General features: G+C 50.9%; 1 protein-coding gene across 1 annotated transcript in view; it reads right to left on the bottom strand.

The window, feature by feature from the left end:
• Window positions 1-13,601, bottom strand: part of TNNI2 (troponin I2, fast skeletal type) — a 28,584-nt gene that overhangs the window by 2,241 nt on the left and 12,742 nt on the right. Inside the window, exons 2-4 of the mRNA XM_075566905.1 lie at window positions 9,824-9,952; window positions 5,213-5,302; window positions 1,297-1,473 (exon numbers count right to left, since the gene is read on the bottom strand). Coding sequence (XP_075423020.1) covers window positions 1,297-1,473; window positions 5,213-5,302; window positions 9,824-9,946 — 390 coding nt within the window. The 5' untranslated portion in view covers window positions 9,947-9,952. The remainder of the gene's footprint in view (window positions 1-1,296; window positions 1,474-5,212; window positions 5,303-9,823; window positions 9,953-13,601) is intronic.

Raw genomic sequence — 13,601 nt, 5'->3', positions numbered from 1 at the left:
TATATGTGTGTGTGTGTTAAAAAGGAGAGCTTTTGAGTGTGGCATATGTATACAACAAGTGACAGAGAAGCCCAATGCTACATCCAATATGACAAAAATACACAGTAAAATACTTATATATTCTCTTGAAATAGGGTCATTTATTTAACCCTTTGGCCAACATTGGATCTATATCTAGCTAAAAAAAAGTTAACAAACAACACACAGAACCCCAGCAAGCTCATTTTGGGAACCCCTGAGTCCCCACAAAATATATATGTATATAAGTGTCCAAAGGAGAGCTATTGAGCGTATTTTCAGCTGTCTTAGCTGTTGGAGGTTAGTGGCTCGAGTGGCTTGAGTTTTAAGCCCGCCCCTCCCTATTTCCCAAGTCAGCAGATCTTTTTCATTCTACTGGATATAGATCCAATGTTGGTCTTTCTCCCTCCTAATAGAGGTATATTAGTTTTTATCTGGTAGTGTTAGGACCTGTGAACAGGCTCTGCCTTGTCGTGGCTCACAGGCTTACAACGCTTTGGCCAAAGAGTTGATCTAAATGACCCTTTTTCAAGGGAATATATAAGTATTTTACTGTGTATTTTTGTCGTATTGGATGTAGCATTGGGCTTCTCTGTCGCTTGTTGTATGTCATTATATATTTAGATGTGAACGTGAATGCCGGTCATATTTTCTGCAACACGATCTTTCCCAATAAAACCCAGAAGTAAATTTTTTTTTTAAAAAAAAGAATGTTTTTATACGGAATATGCAAAATTAACAAGGCTCGAAACGTTGCCTGTCTTTGGGACTAAGAATATCTCATAGGATCCATTTATCTGCATCTCTAGGAGAGACACGTGTGGTGTTCTGTACTAGGGGGACATTGTTTTTGCCTCGTGAGTCTATAGTTACAGGACGTATTACCTTATCACGTGTATTTTGGTAGCATGATTTGTGAGTGCTGGAGACTGTATTGCTAATACATACTATGGAGAGGGGGGCATGTTTGTCTGTGGAAGGAGCACCATGTTAACGTGGGGTCAGCGGCCATGTTGGATTGTGGAGAGTGGCCATGTTTGTTAACAGCAGGCCATTTCTAGTCTGTGTTTTTGTGGTATGAAGGCTATCTTTGCTGAGTGGCGGCCATTTTAGCTAAGAGGCTTCTATCTGTTTAATAGCAACCACGTTGGTTTACTCGTGGCCATATGTGTTCAGTGGGGGCCATGTTTGTTGGTAGGGTGTAACTTTCTGTTTTTAGAGTGCAGGATGTCTTGTCCTTCCTAATAATCCCCGCCCTGTGATTGGTTGAAGTCTCACCTTGTCAGTGTCCTCTTTCTTGACTTGCTTGAGGTTGGCACGGAGCTCCATGTTGACCTTGTGCTTGGAGCCCAGAAGAGCGCGGAGCATGGCGTCAGCTGACATCCTCACACGTCTCAAGGCGGGCCTCTTAAACTTACCCCGCAGGTCAAAAATCTTCTGGTTCAAGTCTTCCAACTGCAGGGAGAAGGAAGCGAGAAGAGGACAGAGAGATGAATAGTCGAGGCAGAGAGAGTGACACAAAGAGAGCAGGGGGGAGAGGGACAGAGAGAGGAGGGGACAACGAGAGAAGAAACGGAGACAGAGAGAAACACATCGAAGGCAAGAAGACATGAACAGAGGAGCAAAGAAACATGGAGGTGAAAGATAGGACAATAGAGAGACAGAGAGAAAAGGGGGAGAGAAAGAAAGGGAAGCGAGATAAAGAGGAGCAATGTGAGACAGAAGAGGAGAAAGGGAAGAGACAGGGACGAGAAAAAGTGTCAAGAGAGGAGGAGAAAAAGATGGGACCAAGAAGGGATCTAGAACAACCGGCATGAATGGAGAGTGATACGGACAAAAAGAAAGAGAGACAAAGATGGAACCAGTGATATATATATCTATACATACATACATAAAAAGAACGAGAGCAAAGGATACATAAAGAAAGGAAAACGTTCAGATACCCAGTGACTGAGAGGCAGATATAGATCCAGATATGGATATAAATATATACAGACAAAAAGATACATGGGGCACAGAGAGACACAGACGCACACAGTTGTCTCGAAGGGGTTTATGGACGTAGGCTGAGCTTATAGTGCAGGTTACATTGAAGGCGCCGCGTCACCCGTCGCTGTCGCAAGATTTGTAATTCAGTGTTTGCGATGTCGCTGGCGGCAAGGGGCGGTGACCCATGCAGCGATGTTCTGCAGATCTCTATGGGAGGCCCATGCAGCGATGTTCTGCAGATCTATATGGGAGGCCCATGCAGCGATGTTCTGCAGATCTCTATGGGAGACCCATGCAGCGATGTTCTGCAGATTTCTATGGGAGACCCATGCAGCGATGTTCTGCAGATTTCTATGGGAGGCCGATGCAGCGATGTTCTGCAGATCTCTATGGGAGACCCATGCAGCGATGTTCTGCAGATCTCTATGGGAGGCCCATGCAGCGATGTTCTGCAGATCTCTAGGGAGGCACATGCAGCGATGTTCTGCAGATCTCTATGGGAGACCCATGCAGCGATGTTCTGCAGATCTCTATGGGAGGCCCATGCAGCGATGTTCTGCAGATCTATATGGGAGGCCCATGCAGCGATGTTCTGCAGATCTCTATGGGAGACCCATGCAGCGATGTTCTGCAGATCTCTATGGGAGACCCATGCAGCGATGTTCTGCAGATCTCTATGGGAGACCCATGCAGAGATGTTCTGCAGATCTCTATGGGAGGCCCATGCAGCGATGTTCTGCAGATGTCTATGGGAGACCCATGCAGCGATTTTCTGCAGATCTCTATGGGAGACCCATGCAGCGATGTTCTGCAGATCTCTATGGGAGACCCATGCAGCGATGTTCTGCAGATCTCTATGGGAGACCCATGCAGCGATGTTCTGCAGATCTCTATGGGAGACCCATGCAGCGATGTTCTGCAGATCTCTATGGGAGGCCCATGCAGCGATGTTCTGCAGATCTCTAGGGAGGCCCATGCAGCGATATTCTGCAGATCTCTATGGGAGACCCATGCAGCGATGTTCTGCAGATCTATATGGGAGGCCCATGCAGCGATGTTCTGCAGATCTCTATGGGAGACCCATGCAGCGATGTTCTGCAGATCTCTATGGGAGACCCATGCAGCGATGTTCTGCAGATCTCTATGGGAGACCCATGCAGCGATGTTCTGCAGATGTCTATGGGAGGCCCATGCAGCGATGTTCTGCAGATCTCTAGGGAGGCCCATGCAGCGATATTCTGCAGATCTCTATGGGAGGCCCATGCAGCGATATTCTGCAGATCTCTATGGGAGGCCCATGCAGCGATGTTCTGCAGATCTCTAGGGAGGCCCATGCAGCGATATTCTGCAGATCTCTATGGGAGGCCCATGCAGCAATGTTCTGCAGATCTCTAGGGAGGCCCATGCAGCGATGTTCTGCAGATCTCTAGGGAGGCACATGCAGCAATGTTCTGCAGATCTCTATGGGAGACCCATGCAGCGATGTTCTGCAGATCTACAGTATATGGGAGGCCCATGCAGCGATGTTCTGCAGATGTCTATGGGAGGCCCATGCAGCGATGTTCTGCCAATCTCTATGGGAGGCCCATGCAGCGATGTTCTGCAGATCTCTATGGGAGACCCATGCAGCGATGTTCTGCAGATCTATATGGGAGGCCCATGCAGCGATGTTCTGCAGATCTCTATGGGAGACCCATGCAGCGATGTTCTGCAGATCTCTATGGGAGACCCATGCAGCGATGTTCTGCAGATCTCTATGGGAGACCCATGCAGAGATGTTCTGCAGATCTCTATGGGAGGCCCATGCAGCGATGTTCTGCAGATGTCTAGGGAGACCCATGCAGCGATTTTCTGCAGATCTCTATGGGAGACCCATGCAGCGATGTTCTGCAGATCTCTATGGGAGACCCATGCAGCGATGTTCTGCAGATCTCTATGGGAGACCCATGCAGCGATGTTCTGCAGATCTCTATGGGAGACCCATGCAGCGATGTTCTGCAGATCTCTATGGGAGGCCCATGCAGCGATGTTCTGCAGATCTCTAGGGAGGCCCATGCAGCGATATTCTGCAGATCTCTATGGGAGACCCATGCAGCGATGTTCTGCAGATCTATATGGGAGGCCCATGCAGCGATGTTCTGCAGATCTCTATGGGAGACCCATGCAGCGATGTTCTGCAGATCTCTATGGGAGACCCATGCAGCGATGTTCTGCAGATCTCTATGGGAGACCCATGCAGCGATGTTCTGCAGATGTCTATGGGAGGCCCATGCAGCGATGTTCTGCAGATCTCTAGGGAGGCCCATGCAGCGATATTCTGCAGATCTCTATGGGAGGCCCATGCAGCGATATTCTGCAGATCTCTATGGGAGGCCCATGCAGCGATGTTCTGCAGATCTCTAGGGAGGCCCATGCAGCGATATTCTGCAGATCTCTATGGGAGGCCCATGCAGCAATGTTCTGCAGATCTCTAGGGAGGCCCATGCAGCGATGTTCGGCAGATCTCTAGGGAGGCACATGCAGCAATGTTCTGCAGATCTCTATGGGAGACCCATGCAGCGATGTTCTGCAGATCTACAGTATATGGGAGGCCCATGCAGCGATGTTCTGCAGATGTCTATGGGAGGCCCATGCAGCGATGTTCTGCCGATCTCTATGGGAGACCCATGCAGCGATGTTCTGCAGATGTCTATGGGAGGCCCATGCAGCGATGTTCTGCCAATCTCTATGGGAGGCCCATGCAGCGATGTTCTGCAGATTTCTATGGGAGGCCCATGCAGCGATGTTCTGCAGATGTCTATGGGAGACCCATGCAGCGATGTTCTGCAGATCTCTATGGGAGGCCCATGCAGCGATGTTCTGCCGATCTCTATGGGAGGCCCATGCAGCGATGTTCTGCAGATTTCTATGGGAGGCCCATGCAGCGATGTTCTGCAGATTTCTATGGGAGACCCATGCAGCGATGTTCTGCAGATCTCTATGGGAGGCCCATGCAGCGATGTTCTGACGATCTCTATGGGAGGCCCATGCAGCGATGTTCTGACGGTCTCTATGAGAGACCCGATGTTCTAATGGTCTCTATGGGAGGCTCATGGAGCGATGTTCTGCAGATGTCTATGGGAGGCTCATAGAGCGATCTCCAAAGGAATGGCACGTGGAATGATGTAGGTGTGTAGCAGGGTGAATTTCCCAGAATGACCCTCACCTCCTTGCTGCTCTTCTGCACTTTGCATTCCAGGTCGTACCTCTCCTCATCTACCACATCAACCTTGGCGTGTAACTTTTTACAGAATTCCTGGGGAGAGAGAGGGACGTGAGCAAGGGGAAGAGAGGGGGGGGGGGGGTTTCGGAGGGGAGAGGTCCTTTCACTCCCCAAAATATCGACCCAGAGAGTTTCGCTGGTGAAATCTGGCCCTGGAATATATATGCAGTGTGTCGTACACCTGAAATATTGTATATTTACAGTATGTTATAAACGTGTAGCATGTTATATACATGCAGTAAGTCCGTTATATATAGAATGTGTTGTATATCTGTGTATATACGCCCAGTGCGCTGCATATCTGTGTATATACGGCCAGTGCGCAGTGTGCAGTGTATGGCTGTATATGCGCAGTGTGCCAAGTGTATGGCTGTATATGCGCAGTGTGCTGAGTGTATGGCTGTATATGTGCAGTGTATGGCTGTATATGCGCAGTGTGCAGTGTATGGCTGTATATGTGCAGTGTATGGCTGTATACGCGCAGTTAGTAGTGTATGGCTGTATATGCGCAGTGTGCAGTGTATGGCTGTATATGCGCAGTGTATGGCTGTATATGCGCAGTGTGCAGTGTATGGCTGTATATGTGCAGTGTGCAGTGTATGGCTGTATATGTGCAGTGTATGGCTGTATATGCGCAGTGTTCCGAGTGTATGGCTGTATATGCGCAGTGTGCAGTGTATGGCTGTATATGTGCAGTGTATGGCTGTATATGCGCAGTGTGCAGTGTATGGCTGTATATGTGCAGTGTATGGCTGTATATGCGCAGTGTGCAGTGTATGGCTGTATATGCGCAGTGTATGGCTGTATATGCGCAGTGTGCAGTGTATGGCTGTATATGCGCAGTGTGCAGTGTATGGCTGTATATGCACAGTGTGCAGTGTATGGCTGTATATGCACAGTGTATGGCTGTATATGCGCAGTGTGCAGTGTATGGCTGTATATGCGCAGTGTGCAGTGTATGCCTGTATATGCGCAGTGTGCAGTGTATGGCTGTATATTTGCAGTGTATGGCTGTATATTCGCAGTGTATGGCTGTATATGTGCAGTGTGTGGCTGTATATGCGCAGTGTGCAGTGTATGGCTGTATATGCGCAGTATATGGCTGTATATGTGCAGTGTATGGCTGTATATGCGCAGTGTATGGCTGTATATTCGCAGTGTATGGCTGTATATGTGCAGTGTATGGCTGTATATGCGCAGTGTGCAGTGTATGGCTGTATATGTGCAGTGTATGGCTGTATATGTGCAGTGTATGGCTGTATATGCGCAGTGTGTAGTGTATGGCTGTATATGCACAGTGTGCAGTGTATGGCTGTATATGCGCAGTGTGCAGTGTATGGCTGTATATTCGCAGTGTGCAGTGTATGGCTGTATATTCGCAGTGTATGGCTGTATATGTGCAGTGTATGGCTGTATATGTGCAGTGTATGGCTGTATATGCGCAGTGTGCAGTTTATGGCTGTATATTCGTAGTGTATGGCTGTATATGTGCAGTGTATGGCTGTATATGCGCAGTGTGCAGTGTATGGCTGTATATTCGCAGTGTATGGCTATATTCGCAGTGTATGGCTGTATATTCGCAGTGTATGGCTGTATATGTGCAGTGTATGGCTGTATATGCGCAGTGTGCAGTGTATGGCTGTATATGCGCAGTGTGCAGTGTATGGCTGTATATGCACAGTGTGCAGTGTATGGCTGTATATGCGCAGTGTGCAGTGTACGGATGTATATTCGCAGTCTATTGTTGTATATGTGCGGCGGGCAGTGTATGGCTGTATATTCGCAGTGTATAGCTGTATATTCGCAGTGTATGGCTGTATAGTCGCAGTGTATGGCTGTATATGTGCAGTGTATGGCTGTATATGCGCAGTGTGCAGTGTATGGCTGTATATGTGCAGTGTATGGCTGTATATGCGCAGTGTGCAGTGTATGGCTGTATATGCGCAGTGTGCAGTGTATGGCTGTATATGCACAGTGTGCAGTGTATGGCTGTATATGCACAGTGTATGGCTGTATATGCGCAGTGTGCAGTGTATGGCTGTATATGTGCAGTGTATGGCTGTATATGCGCAGTGTGCAGTGTATGCCTGTATATGCGCAGTGTGTGGCTGTATATGCACAGTGTATGGCTGTATATGCGCAGTGTGCAGTGTATGGCTGTATATGCGCAGTGTGCAGTGTATGGCTGTATATTTGCAGTGTATGGCTGTATATGCGCAGTGTGTAGTGTATGGCTGTATATGCGCAGTGTATGGCTGTATATGCGCAGTGTGCAGTGTATGGCTGTATATGCGCAGTGTGCAGTGTATGGCTGTATATTTGCAGTGTATGGCTGTATATTCGCAGTGTATGGCTGTATATGTGCAGTGTGTGGCTGTATATGCGCAGTGTGCAGTGTATGGCTGTATATGCGTAGTGTATGGCTGTATATGCGCAGTGTATGGCTGTATATGTGCAGTGTGTGGCTGTCTATGCGCAGTGTGCAGTGTATGGCTGTATATGCGCAGTGTGCAGCGTATGGCTGTATATTTGCAGTGTATGGCTGTATATGTGCAGTGTATGGCTGTATATGCGCAGTGTGCAGTGTATGGCTGTATATTCGCAGTGTATGGCTGTATATGTGCAGTGTATGGCTGTATATGCGCAGTGTGCAGTGTATGGCTGTATATTCGCTGTGTATGGCTGTATATGTGCAGTGTATAGCCGTATATGTGCAGTGTATGGCTGTATATGCGCAGTGTGTAGTGTATGGCTGTATATGTGCAGTGTGCAGTGTATGGCTGTATATGCGCAGTGTGCAGTGTATGGCTGTATATTCGCAGTGTGCAGTGTATGGCTGTATATTCGCAGTGTATGGCTGTATATTCGCAGTGTATGGCTGTATATGTGCAGTGTATGACTGTATATGTGCAGTGTATGGCTGTATATTCGTAGTGTATGGCTGTATATGTGCAGTGTATGGCTGTATATGCGCAGTGTGCAGTGTATGGCTGTATATTCGCAGTGTATGGCTATATTCGCAGTGTATGGCTGTATATTCGCAGTGTATGGCTGTATATGTGCAGTGTATGGCTGTATATGCGCAGTGTGCAGTGTATGGCTGTATATGCGCAGTGTGCAGTGTATGGCTGTATATGCACAGTGTGCAGTGTATGGCTGTATATGCGCAGTGTGCAGTGTATGGATGTATATTCGCAGTCTATTGTTGTATATGTGCGGCGGGCAGTGTATGGCTGTATATTCGCAGTGTATAGCTGTATTTTCGCAATGTATTGCTGTATATTCGCAGTGTATGGCTGTATATGTGCAGTGTATGGCTGTATATGCGCAGTGTGCAGTGTATGACTGTATGTGTGCAGTGTATGGCTGTATATGTGCAGTGTGCAGTGTATGGCTGTATATGTGCAGTGTGCAGTGCATGGCTGTATATGCGCAGTGTGCAGTGTATGGCTGTATATTTGCAGTGTATGGCTCTATATGCGCAGTGTGCAGTGTATGGCTGAATATGCACAGTGTGCAGTGTATGGCTGTATATTCGCAGTCTATGGCTGTATATGTGCAGTGGGCAGTGTATGGCTGTATAGTCGCAGTGTATGGCTGTATATGTGCAGCGTATGGCTGTATATGTGCAGAGTGCAGTGTGTGGCTGTATATGCGCAGTGTGCAGTGTATGGCTGTATATGCGCAGTGTGCAGCGTATGGCTGTATATTTGCAGTGTATGGCTGTATATGCGCAGTGTGTAGTGTATGGCTGTATATGCGCAGTGTGTAGTGTATGGCTGTATATGCGCAGTGTGCAGTGTATGGCTGTATATGTGCAGTGTGCAGTGTATGGCTGTATATTCGCAGTGTGCAGTGTATGGCTGTATATGTGCAGTGTGCAGTGTATGGCTGTATATTCGCAGTGTGCAGTGTATGGCTGTATATTCGCAGTGTATGGGTGTATATGTGCAGTGTATGGCTGTATATTCGCAGTGTATGGCTGTATATGTGCAGTGTGCAGTGTATGGCTGTATGTGTGCAGTGTATGGCTGTATATTCGCAGTGTGCAGTGTATGGCTGTATATTCGCAGTGTATGGCTGTATATTCGCAGTGTATGGCTGTATATGTGCAGTGTATGGCTGTATATGCGCAGTGTGCAGTGTATGGCTGTATATATGCAGTGTGCAGTGTATGGCTGTATATGGGCAGTGTGCAGTGTATGGCTGTATATGCGCAGTGTGCAGTGTATGGCTGTATATGCGCAGTGTGCAGTGTATGGCTGTATATGTGCAGTGTGCAGTGTATGGCTGTATATGCGCAGTGTGCAGTGTATGGCTGTATGTGTGCAGTGTGCAGTGTACGGCTGTATATGTGCAGTGTACGGCTGTATATGCGCAGTGTATGGCTGTATATTCGCAGTGTATGGCTGTATATGCGCAGTGTATGGCTGTATATGCGCAGTGTATGGCTGTATATGCGCAGTGTGCAGTGTATGGCTGTATATGCGCAGTGTGCAGTGTATGGCTGTATATGCGCAGTGTGCAGTGTATGGCTGTATATGCGCAGTGTACCTGCAGCTCCTGCATGTTGCTTGGCAGGTTTAGGGTGGGGCAGTGTTCCTCCAGGTAACTCTCCTTCTCAGCAGCGGTGTCAGCTTCTTCTTTTTCTAGAGCAACTTTTGCCACCTGAAGCATCAAACTCTGCAGGGAAAAGGAGCAGTGTAAGAGCGCTGTGTGTGTGTGCGGGAGGAGCAGTGTAAGAGCGCTGTGTGTGTGTGTGCGGGAGGAGCAGTGTAAGAACGCTGTGTGTGTGTGCGGGAGGAGCAGTGTAAGAGCGCTGTGTGTGTGTGCGGGAGGAGCAGTGTAAGAGCGCTGTGTGTGTGTGTGCGGGAGGAGCAGTGTAAGAGCGCTGTGTGTGTGTGCGGGAGGAGCAGTGTAAGAGCGCTGTGTGTGTGTGTGCGGGAGGAGCAGTGTAAGAACGCTGTGTGTGTGTGCGGGAGGAGCAGTGTAAGAGCGCTGTGTGTGTGCGGGAGGAGTAGTGTAAGAGCGCTGTGTGTGTGTGTGTGCGGGAGGAGTAGTGTAAGAGCGCTGTGTGTGTGCGGGAGGAGCAGTGTAAGAGCGCTGTGTGTGTGTGTGCGGGAGGAGCAGTGTAAGAGCGCTGTGTGTGTGCGGGAGGAGCAGTGTAAGAGCGCTGTGTGTGTGCGGGAGGAGTAGTGTAAGAGCGCTGTGTGTGTGCGGGAGGAGCAGTGTAAGAGCGCTGTGTGTGTGTGCGGGAGGAGCAGTGTAAGAGCGCTGTGTGTGTGTGCGGGAGGAGCAGTGTAAGAGCGCTGTGTGTGTGTGCGGGAGGAGCAGTGTAAGAGCGCTGTGTGTGTGTGTGCGGGAGGAGCAGTGTAAGAGCGCTGTGTGTGTGCGGGAGGAGCAGTGTAAGAGCGCTGTGTGTGTGCAAGAGGAGCAGTGTAAGAGTGCTGTGTGTGTGCGGGAGGAGAAGTGTAAGAGCGCTGTGTGTGTGTGCGGGAGGAGCAGTGTAAGAGCGCTGTGTGTGTGTGCAGGAGGAGCAGTGTAAGAGCACTGTGTGTGTGTGCGGGAGGAGCAGTGTAAGAGCACTGTGTGTGTGTGCGGGAGGAGCAGTGTAAAAGCGCTGTGTGTGTGTGCGGGAGGAGCAGTGTAAGAGCGCTGTGTGTGTACGGGAGGAGCAGTGTAAGAGCGCTGTGTGTGTGCGGGAGGAGCAGTGTAAGAGCGCTGTGTGTGTGTGCGGGAGGAGCAGTGTAAGAGCGCTGTGTGTGTGCGGGAGGAGTAGTGTAAGAACGCTGTGTGTGTGTGCGGGAGGAGCAGTGTAAGAGCGCTGTGTGTGTGTGTGCGGGAGGAGCAGTGTAAGAGCGCTGTGTGTGTGTGTGGGAGGAGCAGTGTAAGAGCGCTGTGTGTGTGTGTGTGCGGGAGGAGCAGTGTAAGAGCGCTGTGTGTGTGTGCGGGAGGAGCAGTGTAAGAGCGCTGTGTGTGTGCGGGAGGAGCAGTGTAAGAGCGCTGTGTGTGTGTGCGGGAGGAGCAGTGTAAGAGCGCTGTGTGTGTGTGCGGGAGGAGCAGTGTAAGAGCGCTGTGTGTGTGTGTGTGTGTGTGCGGGAGGAGCAGTGTAAGAGCGCTGTGTGTGTGCGGGAGGAGCAGTGTGTGTGCGGGAGGAGCAGTGTAAAAGCGCTGTGTGTGTGTGCGGGAGGAGCAGTGTAAGAGCGCTGTGTGTGTGTACGGGAGGAGCAGTGTAAGAGCGCTGTGTGTGTGCGGGAGGAGCAGTGTAAGAGCGCTGTGTGTGTGTGTGCGGGAGGAGCAGTGTAAGAGCGCTGTGTGTGTGTGCGGGAGGAGTAGTGTAAGAACGCTGTGTGTGTGTGCGGGAGGAGCAGTGTAAGAGCGCTGTGTGTGTGTGTGCGGGAGGAGCAGTGTAAGAGCGCTGTGTGTGTGTGCGGGAGGAGTAGTGTAAGAGCGCTGTGTGTGTGTGCGGGAGGAGCAGTGTAAGAGCGCTGTGTGTGTGTGTGTGTGCGGGAGGAGCAGTGTAAGAGCGCTGTGTGTATGTGCGGGAGGAGCAGTGTAAGAGCGCTGTGTGTGTGTGTGCGGGAGGAGCAGTGTAAGAGCGCTGTGTGTGTGCGGGAGGAGCAGTGTTAGAACGCTGTGTGTGTGTGGGAGGAGTAGTGTAAAAGCGCTGTGTGTGTGTGCGGGAGGAGCAGTGTAAGAGCGCTGTGTGTGTGTGCGGGAGGAGCAGTGTAAGAGCGCTGTGTGTGTGTGCGGGAGGAGTAGTGTAAGAACGCTGTGTGTGTGTGCGGGAGGAGCAGTGTAAGAGCGCTGTGTGTGTGTGTGCGGGAGGAGCAGTGTAAGAGCGCTGTGTGTGTGTGCGGGAGGAGCAGTGTAAGAGCGCTGTGTGTGTGTGCGGGAGGAGCAGTGTAAGAGCGCTGTGTGTGTGTGTGTGTGCGGGAGGAGCAGTGTAAGAGCGCTGTGTGTGTGTGCGGGAGGAGTAGTGTAAGAGCGCTGTGTGTGTGTACGGGAGGAGCAGTGTAAGAGCGCTGTGTGTGTGCGGGAGGAGCAGTGTAAGAGCACTGTGTGTGCGGGAGGAGCAGTGTAAGAGCGCTGTGTGTGTGTGTGCGGGAGGAGCAGTGTAAGAGCGCTGTGTGTGTGTGCGGGAGGAGCAGTGTAAGAGCGCTGTGTGTGTGCGGGAGGAGCAGTGTAAGAGCGCTGTGTGTGTGTGCGGGAGGAGCAGTGTAAGAGCGCTGTGTGTGTGTGCGGGAGGAGCAGTTTAAGAGCGCTGTGTGTGTGTGTGTTTGTGCGGGAGGAGCAGTGTAAGAGCGCTGTGTGTGCGGGAGGAGCAGTGTAAGAGCGCTGTGTGTGTGCGGGAGGAGCAGTGTAAGAGCGCTGTGTATGTGTGTGTGTGCGGGAGGAGCAGTGTAAGAGCGCTGTGTGTGTGTGCGGGAGGAGCAGTGTAAGAGCGCTGTGTGTGTGTGTGCGAGAGGAGCAGTGTAAGAGCGCTGTGTGTGTGTGCGGGAGGAGCAGTGTAAGAGCACTGTGTGTGTGTGCGGGAGGAGCAGTGTAAGAGCACTGTGTGTGTGTGCGGGAGGAGCAGTGTAAGAGCACTGTGTGTGTGTGCGGGAGGAGCAGTGTGTGTGCGGGAGGAGCAGTGTGTGTGCGGAAGGAGCAGTGTAAAAGCGCTGTGTGTGTGTACGGGAGGAGCAGTGTAAGAGCGCTGTGTGTGTGTACGGGAGGAGCAGTGTAAGAGCGCTGTGTGTGTGCGGGAGGAGCAGTGTAAGAGCGCTGTGTGTGTGTGTGCGGGAGGAGCAGTGTAAGAGCGCTGTGTGTGTGTGCGAGGAGGAGTAGTGTAAGAGCGCTGTGTGTGTGCGGGAGGAGCAGAGTAAGAGCGCTGTGTGTGTGTGCGGGAGGAGCAGTGTTAGAGCGCTGTGTGTGTGTGCGGGAGGAGCAGAGTAAGAGCGCTGTGTGTGCGGGAGGAGCAGTGTAAGAGCGCTGTGTGTGTGCGGGAGGAGCAGAGTAAGAGCGCTGTGTGTGTGTGCGGGAGGAGCAGTGTTAGAGCGCTGTGTGTGTGTGCGGGAGGAGCAGTGTAAGAGCGCTGTGTGTGTGTGTGCGGGAGGAGCAGTGTAAGAGCGCTGTGTGTGTGCGGGAGGGGCAGTGTTAGAACGCTGTGTGTGTGTGGGAGGAGTAGTGTAAAAGCGCTGTGTGTGTGTGCGGGAGGAGCAGTGTAAGAGCGCTGTGTGTGTGTGCGGGAGGAGCAGTGTAAGAGCGCTCTGTGTGTGTGCGGGAGGAGCAGTGTAAGAGCGCTGTGTGTGTGTGCGGGAGGAGCAGTGTAAGAGCGCTGTGTGTGTGC

This window comes from Ascaphus truei, chromosome 12 (genome assembly GCF_040206685.1).
Source record: "Ascaphus truei isolate aAscTru1 chromosome 12, aAscTru1.hap1, whole genome shotgun sequence".
NCBI classification, from domain to species: domain Eukaryota; kingdom Metazoa; phylum Chordata; class Amphibia; order Anura; family Ascaphidae; genus Ascaphus; species Ascaphus truei.
The sequence above is the reverse complement of the archived record's forward strand: the minus strand, read 5'-3'. Positions and strand labels throughout refer to the sequence as shown.